At 47.8% G+C, this 18,860-nt stretch overlaps 1 protein-coding gene across 1 annotated transcript; it reads left to right on the top strand.

The window, feature by feature from the left end:
- Positions 1-412: 412 nt before the first annotated feature.
- LOC148773858 (pregnancy-associated glycoprotein 2-like) lies at positions 413-9,074 on the top strand. Its single transcript, XM_088832047.1, has 9 exons — positions 413-465; positions 1,435-1,585; positions 2,618-2,735; positions 2,830-2,948; positions 4,235-4,431; positions 5,336-5,452; positions 6,885-7,029; positions 7,118-7,216; positions 8,922-9,074. The coding sequence occupies exons 1-9, from the start codon at positions 413-415 to the stop codon at positions 9,072-9,074; spliced, it is 1,152 nt and encodes a 383-aa protein (XP_088688173.1).
- Positions 9,075-18,860: the final 9,786 nt, after the last annotated feature.

The following is an 18,860-nucleotide window of genomic DNA, read 5'->3' as shown; positions in this document are numbered from 1 at the left end:
GCTCAGGAATCTCTAGCTTGGCCCCTGGCATTTATTTTTATCACTTTTTTAGCATAGGGTCACAAAGAGTCAGGCTCGACTGAAGCGACTTAGCACAGCACTCAGCAATAGTGTTCTGTCTCCGAATTGGTACAAGTCTCCCCATTCTTAGTTCAGTTTGGTTTTTCAGCCAAGCCACAAGGAAGAGATTACAGTAGAAACTCTGTAGTCTGAGAATTTTCCAAATCAACTACCCTTGGACACTGATGGAGGTAAAGATTTTATGAAGAGATTGGTATTTCTTATCAGATCCATTAGTGGCCTAGAGGGGACAATTTGGGCAAGTCAGAGCATATATAGCTAGGAGCTCCTGGCAACCTCTGCATGCTAAGAACCCAATTATTCCTGAGCACGTTGGCCCCTTGAAAGAACCATGAAGTGGCTTGTGCTCCTCGGGCTGGTGGCTCTCTCAGAGTGCGTAGTCATGTAAGTACGGGGACTATAAGTGCCATCATCTCTTTCTCTGGGGTTTTTCCTTGTTCTCTTATTCTTTTACCCATCAGGGTTTGAAGAGAATGTAATCATTCCCTGACAGTCTTACAGTTCAACTTTCACTTATTGATAAGAACCTTGCCGTTGGCAGCCGGGGCCCAAGGTTCTCAGCGTAGGCTTGAAGAACTGCACAACTCTGGGGGTGCAGTCACATCATGACACATGTGGAAATGGCACTCCTTGGAATTGCTCAGTACACAACCTGTGCGACTGTCGGTGTGGTCCTGTGGAAGAGCATTCCTCTTGCGTTTGTTCCTAGGTCTTCTCTCTGCCCTCTCTCCATTTCCGTGTATATGTGTGTGTCATCATCTCCGTGTCCATCTCTCTGGATGTCTCTGTGTATGGAGAACTCTCTGACTTCTTTTTTCTATTCTGATTCTTCCTTACTTCTCTAGCTTCTTAATTTCCCTAATTTATTTCCCATCTCCTGGCTTCCCCTCTTACTCCTCTCTTCTCCTTGAGCCCCGGAGAAAGATCAGAAGTACTACTTCTAGGCTGTTTTACCTCTAAATAGCAGTGTGACCACAGCCAAGTCACAAACTCCTTGCATTTCAAATTCCTCCCTTGTGAAAAGGAGGATGATAAACCCATTTCTACCTTATTCCCTGTGTTTCTTTGGGAAAGATACAGTAGGATGGCCACAGCTATGGTAAGTCACTGTTGAGACTTCATATATATCAAATATATTACATCCCTCATGTCACTTAATATCCAAACATTCTATACAGGTGGGGTAGAGATTATTACATTCTACCTTTTACCACTGGGGAAACTGAAGCTTCAGTTGTTCATAAAAATGGAAAATACACTGCCATTACAATACCACGTATGACAGTCATAATATAACACAGACAGCTGACTGCTGCCCCTTCTTTCTTTCCTTTCCCCCATGCTTGGTGAAAGAATACCGCTAACAAAGAAGAAGACCGTGCAACACACTCTCCCAGAAAAAAACGTGTTGAAAAATTTCCTGGAGAAACACGCTTACAGACTGTCCCAGAATTCCACCAATGACCCAAAATTCATTTCTCACCCCCTGAAAAACTTTGATGATGTGAGTATTTGGGGAGGATGGTGCTCCACAGCCCCCCCTGGTGCTCTGGCCTAGCATTGAGGTTCACCTGGACTTCTCAGGTGGGATGTTGGGGCTGGGGCTCCTACAGGAGGCAGAGACAGTGGGGAACAGGGACCCCATTCCCAGAGGAGAAGACAGTCTCATCCTCAAATCTTGGTCTGTGTTTACTGGGCCAAACAATGACCAGGTGGAGTTAGACATCCATTTCTGTGTCAAAGTTGTGGCATTAGTTTCAAGGAGACTGTTATTTCTGAACCAAGTGATCCATTGAGTTACAAATGAAGGGTGAGCCATGTCTGATCAAAAGCAAAGCTAACTGCAAATCAACTATGAAACCCCAGGCAGAGGAAGTTCAGCCTTTGCAGATCCAAGAATGACACCAGTAAAAAAAAAAGATACTGAACCATGGTGCTAGTGGAGACATAAGACATGCAGGTTTGATGCCTGGGTTGGGAAGATCCCTTGGGCATGGCAACCCACTCCAGTATTCTTTCCTGAACAGTTTCATGGACAGAGAAGTCTGGAAGGCTATGGTCCATAGGGTTGCAAGGAGTCGGATGACTAAAGCACCTTAGCACGCACATAGCAGGTGACGTATAAAAGTCTAATGCTATAGCTATTGATTTGAAAAACGTCTCCTATCTTCTTCCAGAATATGCAGGCCACCCTGAGACATAGGCAAAGAGCAGATAGACGTCAAAGGAAAGGGCCACCTGCACGGTATTGACAGGATATGGTCTCAGTTTAGAGAAAGTGACCCAAGGTGACCTCCAGGAGGGCCACCTGGACAAGGCTGTGTTCATGCTGGACATGAAGAGGAAACTGGAGTGTTTCTCAAATGAATGCACCAGTCTGAGCAGAGGCTGTGAGATGGGGGACAGGTGAGGGGGAGTGGAGGGTTGGAAAGTGATTTTATAAGACATGGGAAACCCAGCAGGAGGCAGTACTCCAGGAATCAGAGGTAGCCAGGCAGTCAGGTCTGCCCTAACCACCAACCTCTGGCCCCTGTAGTTCACCTACCTTGGAAAAATCACCATTGGAACACCTCCTCAAGAGTTCCGGGTCGTCTTTGACACCAGCTCACCTAACACGTGGGTGGCCTCCGTCTACTGTGACAGTCCAAACTGCGGTAAGTACCACCCCAGCCCCGACCACCCCAGACTCCCCATCCCACCTCCTTCTCCATCCTTGGCACCCGACACGCTCATCTCTTTTGTCTCCAGCTGCGCTATTTCGCTTCAACCCTAATGCATCCAATACCTTCCACCCCTCGAACCAGTCTCTCAACATCTTCTACCGCTTTGGGTGGATGAAGGCAGTTATTGGCTATGACACCATTCGGGTAAGTTGGAAACAAGGAACTGAGTCAGGACAGGCTTTAAGAGTGACTACTGCTTACAAAACAGACACAGAACCAGATGGCAAAGCCCTTCCTTCTGAAAGTCCCTTAGTGACTGACTGGCTGCCCCTCAGACCTGTCCCTGGAGAAATAGCACCTCTGTTGACACACAACCTCCCAGAAAGGCCAAAACAGAGAGTGGCTTAGGGTGTGGACTCACAGCTCCTTTGCCCATAAGCAGCTCAAGGTTCATTTTGCTGGAAGCAGGGAGAGAAGGGGAGAAGCACCACATTTATTCTCAGATTATGCTGGGCACATTCATGGTAATAACTTGTCTAATCCTACAACAATCCCACATAGCAGGTACTGTGATTAGCTCCATGATACCGGCAGGTAAGAGAACTGAAGTGCAGAGAGCAAGGACCTTGCCAGAGTCACACATCTGGTAAGCAATGGAGCTGGGCTGGCCAGTCAGGCCAGTCAAGCAGGTGTGGGGTGTTCCAGGAGAGGATAAAACTGATCTGGGGCCACTGGGGGCAGTTCAGGGCTTCAGTTAAGAACAGAGGGAAATAGGGAGCCACATACGCAGGTGGGGCCTGATAAATGGGTTCTCACTCTGGGGGACCATTGAGAGTCTAGTAGAAACTATGGCCTGTCTCCCCCAAAGCACCTATTTTTCCTCTCTATCTCTCACTCACTCTCTCTCTCTCCCTCACACACACACATTCACACATTCACACACACACACACACATTCACACACACTCACATTCACACACACACACACACACACAGGCCCAAACCTCTCCAAAAGCATGTTTCCCAGGCAGAGTTTTCATAAGAATGATGCCTGAATACAAGAATATTGTATAATGGGCTTCTGTCTTCCTGGGCAGATGCAGAACCCACAATACATTGCAATGAATGAATTAGGTCCATTTCTGTCATCAGATCATAGTGATGCCAAAGAGAAGGCTACCCTTGTCTCTATACATTTGGTCCTCAGGTGGGAACCATTGGGTCCTGTCCTGAGTCTTTGGTTGCCCCATCTGTACAGAAGGCATGAGGCCAATTTGACTCAAGCAGATGGTGCTTGCAGGAGTAGTTGGTGTTGGTTAAAATCCACATCCCCACACCAATGGAACCCGAATTCCTGTCCCAGCTTGGTCTAACAGTCTGAAGTCAATGCAGGACATAGTCAGGCCTCAGTTCTTCTCTGCAGTTCTAATGGCATCCCCTCCCAGTCCCACATTCCAAGCCTTTACATAGGAACACTCTCCTCTCCCACAGATCGAAAACCTTGTCATCATGAACCAGACATTTGGCCTGAGCAAGGTGTATAATAGACACGTGGAATCCCAACCTGTTGATGGCATCCTGGGCTTGGGCTACTCTAAGTTAGCTGGCAAAGGAAGCACCTCCATCGTAGACAACATGAAGAAGCAAAGAGTCGTTTCTGAGCCTGTCTTCGCCTTCTACTTGAGCACGTAAGTCTGAGCTGGACAAGCCGTGTCTCCAAATTAACTGTAAGATTCTTTCAGTTGCATGTAAAGTTGTAGACAACCTGATCCAGAATATTCCTGAGAGATAGTCTATCCAAGGAGAAATGCTGCCCCAGGGACCCGCCTGGCCCCATCGCTTGTTTTTGTCAAGTAAATTGTTTTGGAACACAGCTATGCTCGTGGGCTCAAGGGGAGCAGTTTGGCCCAGAAGGGCTCAGGGAAGAGGAAGAGCAATAGAAACTGTCAGGAAACAGATTGGAGAATCAGGTAAACCAGTTTGCTGGTGGATTTGATATGAAGGATAGGTGAAGGATGGCGAGAATGTTTCCTTCCTCACTAACAGTTCACCAGGAGGCCAGGACCAGTGACAGAATTTACATGGAGTCAGTGCAAAATAAACATGTGGGACCCCTTGTTCAAAACATACTAGGAATTTCAAGGCAGGGAGAGCATAGGTGGGGCCCTGCTGAGTGTGGGGCTTCATGGACGGCACAGGTCACAGGCAGGTGAAGCCAAACCTGGTTGACCCTGAACCCGAGTCCTTCCCACCCTGGGGCCTTGGTTTTCTGAAAAATGGCAGGCAAATCAAGGAGGGGTGCTAGACCCCTCCAGCATGGTTCCTCTGAGGGTGTCTGTAAGAACTCAGGTCACTGGAGGGCACCAGGCCCTCCTCAGAAGGCCGGTAGTCGAAGGCAAGTTGCTCAGATGCCAACCTCTTCAGTGGCACTCATTGGATGGCGACAGGCCTGAGTCAGGTACTCAATCCCTCTGAGCCTCAGTTTCTGCATCTGTAAATGGGGACCACAGTAGGGCCTCTGATGGGTGGGTGAGCGCAGCCCTCAAATAGTTCCTGTCCTCATGATGCTCCCCTCTTTCCTTCTCTCGACAGCCAGAAAGAGAACGGCAGCGTGGTGATGTTTGGCGGGGTGGACCACTCCTACCACAAGGGAGAGCTCAACTGGATACCAGTGTCACAAGCCGGCTTCTGGCAGATAGCCATGGACCGGTAAGCCTCTCCCTCTGAGGACCACCCCAAGTGGTGCTCCCACATGTGCACATGGACACATGCAGACACACACAAATCCACACACAGACACACAGTCACACACAGACACACAATCCACCCAAAACACACAAAAGACACATATAGAAACACATATAAATACACACATACAAACACACAGAGGCACACAGACAGACACACACACACACACATAGACGGAGACATATAGACACACCCACAAACAAGCAAACACAGAGACAGAGATGATCCATGGGTTTAAAATCAACCCAGGCCTCTGACCAGGGTCCTGAAGTGGTCCAGACAGGCCTGTGCAGCCTGGGGGCGGGGGGGAACACCTGCTGTCCTATGAGGTGGGGAGCATGGTTTAGGACCCTACACTGCGATAAAAAGTTGATCAGGGAGAATCTCACCAATCTGAACAGGGTTGTGTTCAGATGTCCAAATGACCAGGGCTACCTGGGAGGGCGGGACTTCTTAGCACACAGAACTGCCACTTGAAAAACAGGGCAAGTCCTAGACAAACTGAGAAACCTGGCCTCCTCAGAAAGAAGCTACACAGCAGTGGAGACAGGCTGGTTTCAATGGGGAGAGGCTGTGACAGAGAGAATCATGATCTGGGTGTGGCCTGAGAACAAGGGGCAATAATCAGTGGCATTCTATGTGATACCCTTGGACAAAGCTGATGTGCCCTTTTGCATCCCATGAGCTAACTTGGGCATCCTCTGGCCACAGCCTCAGCCTGAGCCAGGTGGGGTGTTGCTAGGAGACAACGTCTCCTGGGGAGTCTGTATCTCCCCCACCCCCTCTCTGAACATCTGCTTCCCCAGAGAATTTCCATCTTCTCTGTGTGGGTTGAACTATTACTGGTCAACACCAGACAGGGTTTCTGACTGTTTCTCATTCACTTCTTAATTCATTCACTCAAAAAAAAAAAAAACATCGTGCACCTGCTGTGTGCTGAGAGGCACTGGGGTCCAACTTGCCCTCTCATCTAGTAAAGCAGTCATACATGAAACAAGTCACATGCACAGTGAATTACAACTTTGCCACTTGCTAGACACAAGGAAGAGTCTACAGACAGTGAGCAAGACAGGAACCTGATCTAGTCTGGTGGGAAGATTCCCTGACAAAGTGACAATTAAGCCTAAACCTGGAAGATGAGGACAAATTAACGCAACAAAGGGTATGTTGTGTGGGAAGGGCAACAGTACATGCCCAGGCCCTGAGGCATGAAAGACCTTGGTGCATCAAGAAGTGCAAGGAAGTCAAAGAAGGTGACATGATCAGAGCAAAGGAAAACAGAGTCAGGGCAAGAGCTGAAGCCCTGACTATTCAGGGGACATTCAGGGAGGCAGCAGTTGTAGGGGAGACTACACAGTGACCCTGGTGCCCACTTTGTCCCACTCTCTCCCAGCATCTCCATGAACGGGACGGTGATTGGTTGTTCCTGCGGATGTCAGGCCCTTGTGGACACGGGGACAGCGATGCTGTTTGGCCCAAGTAACGCAGTCGCCAAAATCCGGAGTTTCATTCACCCCAGGCTCAGTGGGAAACCCGAGGTGAAGGGTCATGCCACAGGGTCCCTCCCTGGCTCTCCACACCCCAAGGGTCAGCTGAAGCCAATCTCTCTCCCTACCCCTCTAACAGATGCAGGTTCCATGTGGTGTCATCAGTAAGTCGTCTCCTGTCATCTTCACCATCAATGGAATTGACTACCCTGTGCCTCCTCAAGCTTACATCCAGAAGGTTAGGGGCCAATCCTGGGGGCTGGTTCTCAGACGTGGAACTTGCAGGAACCCTTGGGCTGCTGCTGGGAAGAGGGTACCCTCTGCAGGCCAAGCCACACCATTGCAGATGCTGCTGAACCCCTGTGGTTGGGCCACTGCCTCCCACAAAATCATCCACTTGAGCATAAGGGACAGTCTGGGACATCCATCCTCCTGATATAAATGTGGAGACACCACCTCATCCCGGCCTGGCGAGGGGCACAAGGAGAGGGGAACACTAAGGGCCTCTGCCCTCAGAGACCTTCAGTGCAACCAGAACCCTCAGATGCATGAACAAGGAAAGTCAGCTCTAGCAATCCCTGAAACAGGACATGTGACAAAGGCAGGGGAGTGACTGGGGACAGTCCCAGTGTGCTGTCCCACCCTAGTCTCTCTTTCCTTCTCAGAAGTGTCCTGGTTTCGATGATAAATTATATAGTTACCCCGGTCCTTGCTACAACTTCCCCTTGCTAAGCCCCAGCACCCTCTCTGTGAGTTGGGGTACCAACCCCTCTGTGGGGAAGTTGGATGCTAAGCTGAATAAAGGAGCAGTGGCTGCTCAGCCCGGGCACAGGGTGGAGGCTTCATGTCAGCCCGCTGTGGGAGTCCAGAGCAGACTGATGGGCCAAAGAAGGCTTTGAGGAAGAAAGGGAATTTCAGGAATTCTAAAGCCCCAGCGTCATGGAGGCATGAGGAGGTCCACTTGGGTACAGGCAAATCTACATTGATTCCATGCCAATGCACCCTCCCCTTGTGGGATCTGCAAAGGAGTGCTGGGTCAGATTAGTGGGTGGGGGCTACACCAGGGGAGCTCCATAGGAAGTCATCCAGCCCAGCCTGGAGTGGCCAGGCAGGCTTCCTAGCGGCCTGGGCATGGTATAAAGAACCAGCTGTGGGCACTGCTGTTTAAAATGGATAACCAACAATGACCTACTGTGTAGCACCTGTGTAGCTCTGCCCAGTGGGATGTGGCAGCCTGGATGGGAGGGGGTTTTTGAGGAGAATGGATATCTGTATGTGTTTGGCTGAGTCCCTTTTGCTGTCCACCTGAAACTATCACAGTATTGTTAATCGACTATACTGCCATACAAAATAAAAATTTAAAAAGTAAAGAACAGGTTGTGGGGAAGGGGGAGAAGAACAGGCATTCTCTCCAGAGAAGACAAACAGCAGGGGTGGGAAGGAACGAAGCAGTAGAGTATGAAGGGAGTTACCAGCCATTTTTGTTCTTTTTATTTTTTCTTACAAACTTTATTGAAATATAGTTGATTTACAATGTTATGTTAATTTTTGCTATGCAGCAAATTCACTTAGTTACACGTATATACTTACATTGTTTTCATATTCTTATCCACTATGGTTTGTCATAGGATACTGAATATAGCTCCCTGTGCTGTACAGTAATACTTTGTTGTTAATCCATCCTCTGTATATTAGTTTGCATTTGTTGATCCAAAGCCCCAATTCTCCCCTCCTTCTGTCCCTTTCCTTTTGAAAACCACTCTACCCGAGCCTTCTTGTTCTGGGATGGGCCCCCATTTCTGCACCTGCAGAGAGTTGTGGCAAGACCCACTTGATGCTCAACAAAGGAGGGAAATAAAAACAAGAAACTGCCAGCTCTGGATGTCGAGGGCAGTGACAGGTAAGGACTCAGGCTGACTGGTGTGTATTTCTGTCTTCCCCAGATTAATGAGAGCCTCTGCTTTAGCAGCTTTGAAGGAGGCACAGAAGGCTTTAAAGGGCCAGAGACCTGGGTCCTGGGTGATATCTTCCTGAGGTTGTATTTCTCTGTTTTCGATTGGAAAAACAACAAGGTTGGCCTGGCTCCTGCAGTGTAAATGCTGGGCTGCTTCAGGAATCAATCAGGCCCACTCCAAACACACACACTCACACCAAGGGCACTTCGGCCCAAGGGTGCTGATGAAACTGTGTTTGTTGCTCTGCAAAGTCCTCTTCTCAGCAAAAAATAAAGGATGCCATCTCAATGGTGCTGATATGAATGGTGCCTCTCTTTGGGGTCAGGGATATGCATCATAACCAGGCAGAATCTAGAATCAAGTCTGAATCACATGTGAGAGGAGCCCAATTCCAACTGGCTTCAAGGAAAGAGGAGACTTACTGGAAGGACCCTGGGGATCTGGGACGCAGGAACCAGAGTAAATCCAAAGATCGGCAATTGGATCCAAGAAATTAGAAGCCATCAAGCTCACTCTTTCTCTCCCTTGTTCTTTCCATTCTTTCATCTTTGATAACTTTTTTCCCTCAGGCTACTACATCTAGTGAGGGGGTCTGGAGGTGCCTGCCACAGGGTTCTGTATCCATAAAGTATCTCACCCAGAAGGAAAGAAGTTCTGAAAAATCAGATTACCACCGAGGGCTCTGATTGGTCCACCTCAGCTCATATATCCAGGCTGGGCCAACCATCTGGCAGGGCAAGTGGTACTATGCTTTACTTGATCACGTGACCCTGTCCTGCCCCCAGTGCCCCAGCCCCTTACCCCACGTTGGGTACAGAGGAAAAAGACATTATTTGGGGACTTATGCATCTGGTCCCATCACTTCATGGGAAATAGATGGGGAAACAGTGGAAACAGTGTCAGACTTTATTTTGGGGGGCTCCAAAATCACTGCGGATGCTGACTGCAGCCATGAAATTAAGAGACGCTTACTCCTTGGAAGGAAAGTTATGACCAACCTAGATAGTATATTAAAAAGCAGAGACATTACTTTGCCAACAAAGGTCCGTCTAGTCAAGGCTATGGTTTTTCCCGTGGTCATGTATGGATGTGAGAGTTCGACTGTGAAGAAAGCTGATCGCCAAAGAATTGATGCTTTTGAACTGTGGTGCTGGAGAAGACTCTTGAGAGTCCTTTGGACTGCAAGGAGATCCAACCAGTCCATTCTAAAGGAGACCAGTCCTGGCTGTTCATTGGAAGGACTGATGCTAAAGCTGAAACTCCAATACTTTGGCCACCTCATGCGAAGAATTGACTCACTGGAAAAGACTCTGATGCTGGGAGGGATTGGGGGTGGGAGGAGAAGGGGACGACAGAGAATGAGATGACTGGATGGCATCACCAACTCGATGGACATGAGTTTGAGTGAACTCCGGGAGTTGGTGATGGACAGGGAGGCCTGGCAGCTGTGATTCATGGGGTTGCAAAGAGTCGGACATGACTGAGTGTCTGAACTGAACTGACTGACGCCTTGGGTTTGCACTTTGGCTCCTCAGCTCTTTGCCTGTGTGACCTTGATCATGTCCCATAACCTCAGTTTCCTCATCCAGAAAATGGGACATGATGATAATCCCACCTTGGGATTGCATGTGTGCCTGGGATTGGCAAGTGGCCTGGGTGAGCAGCAAACAAATATTAATTATTCTGCCTCCTGGGGGGCAATCTGATGATTTCAGGGGACTCCTGACACCCACGGGGCTTAGTACTGAGTCAAGCCAATAATTGCTACTTCTGAACCATAACAGGGAATTCTGACTGAGCCGGGGCTTCTGTTTTCCCAGCTCCACAAGGAGCTAAAGCACTGGCTCTGATTACTTCCCTCCTTACCCTTGCCAGCCAACCTGTCCTTGCCAACTACTTTGAGCCTGAAATCACACTGCAGAGACAGCTGTAAAGGCCTTTGGTTTATTCTCAGTTTCCACATCTTCTAGGGCAGCACAAGAAGCTGTTACCATGGCAGCATGCACAGTTCAATCTCTGAGTGTTATATGGAACTGGCCCCATTTCTCCCCTTGTGACCAAAACATCTGCGGTTGTCTTAGAAACCTTTCTAAGCTTGCTACTTAATGAGGAGATATATGTTGACCTGATCAAGTCTCTCCTCCCAGGATGATTCCAGCCACTCATTCAAGTAACCAGACAGTCACCTAACTTCCCACAGTATATGCCAAAAGCAAACCACCCATCATGCACTTCTCACTTGGCCCAAAACACTATCGAATTGACCTGCCTCAACAATCCGAAAAGTTGGCATGTATGCCCCAGAAGAGAGACCTTCTTAGGTTTCTTTCTATGGGTATTCTGGAGTTGGGTTTAGAGTTGAAGATGCCTTCATGGCCCCTGGTGCTAAATAGTTAAAACAGTGTGCAAGGCAGTGTAAACAGTTCAGGGATATTGAGAGTCCAATATTCTTCATTTAAGTCCCAGCTTGACTTTTACTAGCTATGTGACCTTGGGCAAATTATTCAGCTATGTGACCTTGGGCAAATTATTCAGCCTCTTAATTCTTTTCTTCTTGGTAACAAGGGACTAACTCTACCAACCTCATGGGGTGGTTGTAAGAGTTTAACAAGAAATAAACACAAAAGTTTCTGGAGGTGCTAGGAAAACCACCAGACCAGCGCTAAGTAGCACTAATTCATGCACTCTGACACCTTTTGAAAATCTATTATTATAAAGTGCTGCGTGACAACCCTGACAGGCTCTCAGTTAGGCACATATGGGAGAACTCTGAAAGAACAGGTCCTAGAAGATAGCAAAGGATGTGGCTTTCTGAAACAGGCTCCAGACCAATCTGAGCAAAGGTCCACAAACATAAGGGGGACCAAGGTACCTGGTACAGTTCGAATAACAACGGTAAGTTAACAACAGAAGTTGTTACCAATTAAATCTGACTTCCTTACGTTTACTTTTGTCCTCATTCTACTCTGAAAATTCACCAGAGTTAGTTTTTGTGAAAAACTTTTAAGAGACTTGAAGGTTGGTCCTTATGCCCCCACCAAAATCTTGATTCTCCAGTGTAAACAAGCCTCCAAAATATCTGCCCACATTCCCACTTTCCAGCCAGATGGAGGGTTGGAAGCTAGTGGTCATGACCTTCACCCAGTGTCCAAAGTCTTCCCCACCCGGTTTCTAGAGCTTCCGGGTTCTCTTAATGTACTTCCTTCCTCTGAACATTTTTCATCTCTTCTATTCGTTGCTGTCTAGTCTTCACTTTTCATTCTTCTCCTCCATTCGCATGGTCTGAAATCTCTGAGACCTCCATCACACACAGCACAAATCCCACACTCTTGAAGTTAGGCTTGACTGCCAAGCCCTGCCCACACCACCCTGGGAGGTGGTCTTGGCTCCCATCTTCCACATGGGCCTGTGTATCATTAGTGCTGTTGTCCAGATTTTCAAGTCTTTGTCCTAAACTCAGGCTGTATTACACATCCATTCTCCCTCATATTCACTGTAGCCCTGTGGCTTGTTACATAAAGCAGATAGCACTGACACAGCTCACTCATGGCAAATGCTTTGATAGTGTTCACTAGGGGAAAAAAATGGCACAAACTAAAAGTTGACAATTCTGTTTTATTTGGCAAACTTTCTGAGGACTTCAAGCCCGGGGGCATCCTCTCAGATAGCTCTAAAGGATTTATCTGAAGAATAAAGGTGGGGGAAAAAATGGCACAAACTAAAAGTTGACAATTCTGTTTTATTTGGCAAAATTTCTGAGGACTTCAAGCCCGGGGGCATCCTCTCAGATAGCTCTAAAGGACTTATCTGAAGAATAAAGGTGGAATCTTAGTCTGTGACCGGGATGGAACCCATTTTTCCAGCTGTCAAAGTTAAGAGTTTTAAATACTAGATGATCAGAGAAGTCCCAAGTTCCTGTTTTTAAACTGTGCGTTCTTTGTACCGTCCACACTGCCCAGACTGATTAATATAACGTATCCCTTAGGGATAAGCTTCCGAAGCAACTGACAATCCCTGGAGGTCGGTAGGATACAGTGCTGCCCTCTTTGATAGGCATTCCCTCTGCCCACACTCACTCAGCAATGTCCTTTATCCATGGAGACACAGCTCAGTAGCCACCTCCACCAGGAAGCCTTCCAAACGTTTCACACAAGGTGAGAGTTAAAGCTTAGGGCCCTTTAAGAAGGAGGTGAACATTCACGCCCATGCTTTCCTTAAAGATACATTGTGCAACAAGGTATCTTGCCTGAGAACTGATCTTTCTTTCAGTTCAGTTCAGTTCAGTTCGTCGCGTCTGACTCTCCGCGACCCCATGAATCACAGCACGCCAGCCCTCCCTGTCCATCACCAACTCCCGGAGTTCACTCAAACTCATGTCCACAGAGTCGGTGATGCCATCCAGCCATCTCATTCTCTGTCATCCCCTTCTCCTCCCACCCCCAATCCCTCCCAGCATCAGAGTCTTTTCCAGTGAGTCAATTCGTCGCATGAGGTGGCCAAAGTATTGAAGTTTCAGCTTTAGCATCAGTCCTTCCAATGAACAGCCAGGACTGGTCTCCTTTAGAATGGACTGGTTGGATCTCCTTGCAGTCCAAGGGACTCTCAAGAGTCTTCCCCAACACCACAGTTCAAAAGCATCAATTCTTCGGTGATCAGCTTTCTTCACAGTCCAACTTCACATCCATACATGACCACGGGAAAAACCATAGCCTTGACTAGACAGACCTTTGTTGGCAAAGTAATGTCTCTGCTTTTTAATATACTATCAACGTTGGTCATAACTTTCCTTCCAAAGAGTAAGCGTCTTTTAATTTCATGGCTGCAATCAGCATCCGCAGTGATTTTGAGCCCAGAAAAATAAAGTCTGACACTGTTTCCATTGTTTCCCTATCTATTTCCCATGAAGGGATGGGACCTGATGTCATGATCTTTGTTTTCTGAATGTTGAGCTTCAAGCCAACATTTTCCCTCTCCTCTTTCACTTTCATCAAGAGGCTTTTGAGTTCCTCTTCACTTTCTGCCATAAGGGTGGTGTTATCTGCATATCTGAGGTTACTGACATTTCTCCTGGCAATCTTGATTCCCGCCTGTGCTTCTTCCAGCCCAGCTTTTCTCATGATGTACTCTGCATATAAGTTAAATAAACAGGGTCCTTTAAAAAGGAGGTGAACATTCACGCCCATGTTTTCCTTAAAGATACATTGTGCAACAATGTATCTTGCCTGAGAACTGATCTTTCTTTAGGTCTGGAACTGATGATCACAGAGCACAAAGTCTTACTCATGGAAGTGCTTTTCTTAGGCTCTGTGTTCAGTTCAGTTCAGTTGCTCAGTCGTGTCCGACTCCTTGCGACCCCATGAATCACAGCACGCCAGGCCTCCCTGTCCATCACCAACTCCCGGAGTTCACTCAAACTCATGTCCATCGAGTCGGTGATGCCATCCAGCCATCTCACTCTCTGTCGTCCCCTTCTCCTCCCGCCCCCAATCCTTCCTAGCATCAGAGTCTTTTCCAGTGAGTCAACTCGTCGCATGAGGTCAGGCTCTGTGTTAATGATCATAATTGTAACATATCTTGACTGGAAACCAATTTCTCAAGACTTGACCCCTTGATTACACAGCCAACATTATCTCTTTCCCAGAGACCAGGCCCAGAAGCCTGTCTCCCTGGTTAATCTTGTGCCAAAGTTATCTCAGGATGCATGCCTTGGGTAAGGGTCTGGAGGAACTCTTACAACCTTGAGGTATTCTTTTTATCTATTCTCAATAACCACTTGAGAAGTATATAGCGAGTGAGTGAAGCTGCTCAGTCACGTCAGACTCTGTCATGCCACGGACTGCAGCCTGCCAGGCTCCTCCGTCCATGGGATTCTCCAGGCAAGAATACCGGAGTGGGTTGCCATTTCCTTCTCCAGGGGATCTTCCCGACCCAGGGATCAAACCCAGGTCTCCTGCATTGCAGGTGGATTCTTTACCATCTGAGCCACCAGGAGAAGTATATATGGCCCCACTTAATAAACTAGTGAGGCGGGTACTCTTCTGCCCCCTTCTGATGTCTCTGTCAGAAGCTTTTTCTGTCACTTCCACTTTCAATAAAAATGTCCACAAAGCTCTGCGTGACTGAGACTGTCTTTGGTCCTGGACTTAAATCTTCTCCTTCGGAGACCATGAATCTGGCAGCACTGTTCACCGCAATCTATCAAAGGCAACATTAGGCTTCAGCTTCCCAGGACTCCGGGAGAATGTCTCCATTACAGGCTGCTCTCATTTCTTTCCTGACATTTGGATTCCTGGACTACAAGGCCCTTGCTAGTCCACAAAGGAACAGTTGGCACTCCAAGCATACAAGCTCTGGAGGACACAGGTTCATGGAAAAAGATTATGAACTGGGCTTCAGGCCGTCTTCCCCCTGGGCACAGTGTCTGTACTGTGGGCACAGTCTGAATGGTGTTCCTGCACTCCAGGCTCCATCTATGCAGGGAACATTTTCCAAGTTAGGCTTTGAGCACTCTGAAGAAGTGTTCACTGAAAGAATGAATATCCTAACAGATGAGATCCTTCCTCAGTTTCCCCCTCTCTCCCCTGCCCTCTTGTCTTCTCTGCATCCCTGGCTAGTCCCCCAAGCCCAGGACTGGGAACAGCTGAAATTTGCAGTCAGGCAAACCTGGATTCAGATCTTGGATCTATGACTCACAGGCCCTATGGCCTCCAGGGAGATGCTTAACCACTCCCATTTCAGTTTCCTCATCTCTAAACTGGGGACAGTCTCAAACTCTCAAGGTGCTCATGAAAAGCACGTAGGGAAATGCAGTCAGTGTCTAAGGTCTCCTTGAATGAATCAGGCCCTGTGCTTGGGACAGTGGAGTGGCAAGGGAAGGCTTCCCTGAGGGGAAAGACATTTGCAATGATGTTGAATATTGAGAAGGAACCAGCCATGTAAAGAGCTGGGAGAAGAACATTACAGAAGGGGAAATAGCCACTGCAAAGGCCCAAGGTAACCAAGGTTAATAAATAGCTACTTTTCCACCTCCAATCTTCCTTCCACACTTGGAACTCAACCACACGTCACCCACCCTGACCTCATCACATACTTCACTAGTGAGATACCAACAATGAGCCATCTCATCCTCTCCAGAAGAGAAACCCTGGAGCAGACACAGGGCTGAGTTGGCTCTGGGCCTTGGGGCTGTGTAGGCAAGATAGTTTTTACCAGGGGCTTTGGGTGCCAGGGGCACCACCAGTGACTGACCACCTCTGTATGCTTGTCCTCAGGGGTAGAAACTCCAGGGAACAGATAGAGCAAAGAAACAAGAAATCGCTCTTGTCTCATCTTGCCCTGTGTGATCCCGTGGCCCCCTGAATGCTCTGCTCTCTGGGCAAAATCTCTTTTCTCTACTTCTTCTCCAAAGGTGGCCTGAGACTAGCATCAGCACCTGACCCTGTGGTCTGGTGGCTGGAAGTCCGTTCACAAGTACTTTGGACACAGGGATGCCCAACCTTGCCCTGTGTGTCTATCCTTTAACCCCAGCCAGATCCATAAAGCAAAGTCCTCAAAGAACATGACTGGTTCCATCTCCTCTCAAGAACTTCAAAGATATAAGCTCTTTTTTGAGCATCCAGGAGGGAACACATCCTTTGCATCCAGACTTGTCTTAGCCCCACTAACCTGACTCAGCCAGGGGTTTCCTGAAAAAGAGTCAGACACTGCATCTTAAGTTGTCAGAGAGCTGAGCAGGAAAAATGCTCCTCACTGTGAAAGAAGTCCAATGTTACCCAGTCTCCCAAGGATCTGTGTTGTGTGAACCAGGAGGAGGAGATCTGTGGCTGGTGAACTGACCTTGAGTCCAGCAACACGTGGAAGTGCCTCCTGGGGCCACTCCAGCTGGGGCTGCCCTCATTGTACCTGGAACCCAGCAGATCCAGCTCCCCATATTGCTTTCCTGCTGCTATAAGATAGGTCTGCTGATAAAAGCTGAGCAGGACTTGAGGGGCAAGGGAAAAAGATTTCTGCTTTGGCACCTGCAGACTGCTGGGAGCCAGCGAGGGAAATCCTACCCGTGGCAAAGGTCAATTGGGGAAGAGGCCTGATGGACAAAGGCTAATCAGGACTCGAGGAACCCCCTGGACTTACCTGAGCATCTACCCCAAAGAAAACTGGAGTCTGACTGCCTTACTATCTTACGCCTCTTATCAAGTCCTCTAATACTTACGGGGGCTTCCCCCCAACCACCTTTCTCTGAAAACATTAATTCAGAGCTGTAGTTTAAAAGTTCTCCTCGGCTTAACAGGAGTGTTCCAATCCAAGCCCCTCTGATAGCTTTCTAACTTGCATGACAAGTTTGTCCGGGCTCTTACAACTATGAATGTGACTGTTTATAGCCTCCCAGCCATGAAAGGACAGAAAGCCTAATATTCTAAAATACAGGAATCTGTTGAAGAAGTTAAAGTCATTAGAATAGTACTAAAAAAGGTTTCATTGTTGAATCAATGCTTGCTGCAAAGTTTCCTCTATCTATTGTATCCTTGGAAATATATTAATCACATATAGAGAATATAAGTAGTAGCCTTTGATTTAACCACATCAGATCTTAAGTTAATAAATTCCTTTCTTGTAGCTCACTACACCTGTGCCTTATAGGAATGTAACTTTGTCATGTGTCTAGCACCTGACTTTAGGAAAATCATCTTAAAAGAATATAAGACTTTTTCTAGCTAACTAACCTTTGTTAGGAGAGAGGGCCATAAACTGTTGGCAGGCCACCTGGGCAGAAGATGATGTAAACCACCCAAAACTTTTGTATATCATGAGACATACAAAAATGAGCCCTGATCCTGATAAGGATCAAGACTGCTGACCCCGCGTGATTTTGGCGTGACTCTATACCTCTCTTTCTCTATTTTTTATGTGCACAGCTTAGGGTACTAAAGCAGCACTGGAAAATAAAGTTTTGGGCCTTGCTCACTGAAGCTTGGTCTCCCCATGTCATTCTTTCTCTTTTTCCGTCCTTTTCTCTATTCTCCTTTTTCTGGTTGAGATCCTTGGAGCGCTGGGCCCTCTGAGTTTACTTATCTGCCTGGGCTTCTAAGACCCACTCGAGGGGGTGCCCTGGTGGGGTACCTCCAGTGATTCAAGAGGGCGCCTGCGGCCTACGTAAACAGAGCAAACCCCGTGCTGGGGTTTTATTGATTTCCTGCGTAAACCAAGGAATCATCAGCCCCTGTCTCTCTCTCTCTCTCTCTCTCTCTCTCTGACGCCGACACCGTTCATCCCGAGGATACTCTGGGCCATATCGAGGCTGGTCCCCAATAGCAGACCTCTGAGAGCTGTCCAGCATTGGATATAGTTGAGCTTTCTCTGCTCTTTCCCTTCTCAGAGCTCTCCCAGCCTGAGAACCAGAGGCCCTGGGTCCCCATGCTTCACTAACTTACCTGCAGCCTTTGGGTGAGTCATACATGCCAAGGTTCAGTTTCCTGCTCACTTGGATGAGGGGGACTGGACTTGTTCCAGAACACTTGTTCCAGATTGAAAGAAGCTCAATACCAATTAGTGGACAAGTAGCTGAGAAGTATATGTTGCCAAGGACTTGGAGGCCACATCTGGTCTTCAGGGGGCCCTGACCCCCTGGCAGTGTCTGGTGATGATGAACTCAGAACATGGAGTGACAGACCAGTTGGCACACAGTTGTTGTGAGATGGAGGATCTTAGGGCGTTGCCCACTAAAGGTTTCGCCGCCTGGCTTCTGTGGGATGAGATCAGATAGTTATAAGATAGAAGTTACCAATGGGGAAGGTTTAGATTCCTCAGCAGAAACCCAAGATAAGGGGATGAATCACCTCTCATAAAGGAACTCTGGGTACAATACATGCCAGGACACTTAGATAAATTAGGAATTGTTTTAAATCTTTGGATGACCTGCCATTTTACTGT

Source organism: Moschus berezovskii, chromosome 25 (genome assembly GCF_049115385.1).
Source record: "Moschus berezovskii isolate FMDL1 chromosome 25, NW_MosBer_1.0, whole genome shotgun sequence".
NCBI lineage: Eukaryota > Metazoa > Chordata > Mammalia > Artiodactyla > Moschidae > Moschus > Moschus berezovskii.
Note: the sequence above shows the minus strand (reverse complement) of the source record. Positions and strands in the feature narration are given on the sequence as shown.

Excerpts from the sequence above, each read along its gene's own strand:
- LOC148773858 (XM_088832047.1), top strand. The coding sequence starts at position 413 with ATGAAGTGGCTTGTGCTCCTCGGGCTGGTGGCTCTCTCAGAGTGCGTA. Across the intron at positions 1,586-2,617 it reads CCCTGAAAAACTTTGATGAT|TTCACCTACCTTGGAAAAAT; the intron begins GTGAGTATTTGG and ends TGGCCCCTGTAG. Across the intron at positions 2,736-2,829 it reads CTGTGACAGTCCAAACTGCG|CTGCGCTATTTCGCTTCAAC; the intron begins GTAAGTACCACC and ends TTTTGTCTCCAG.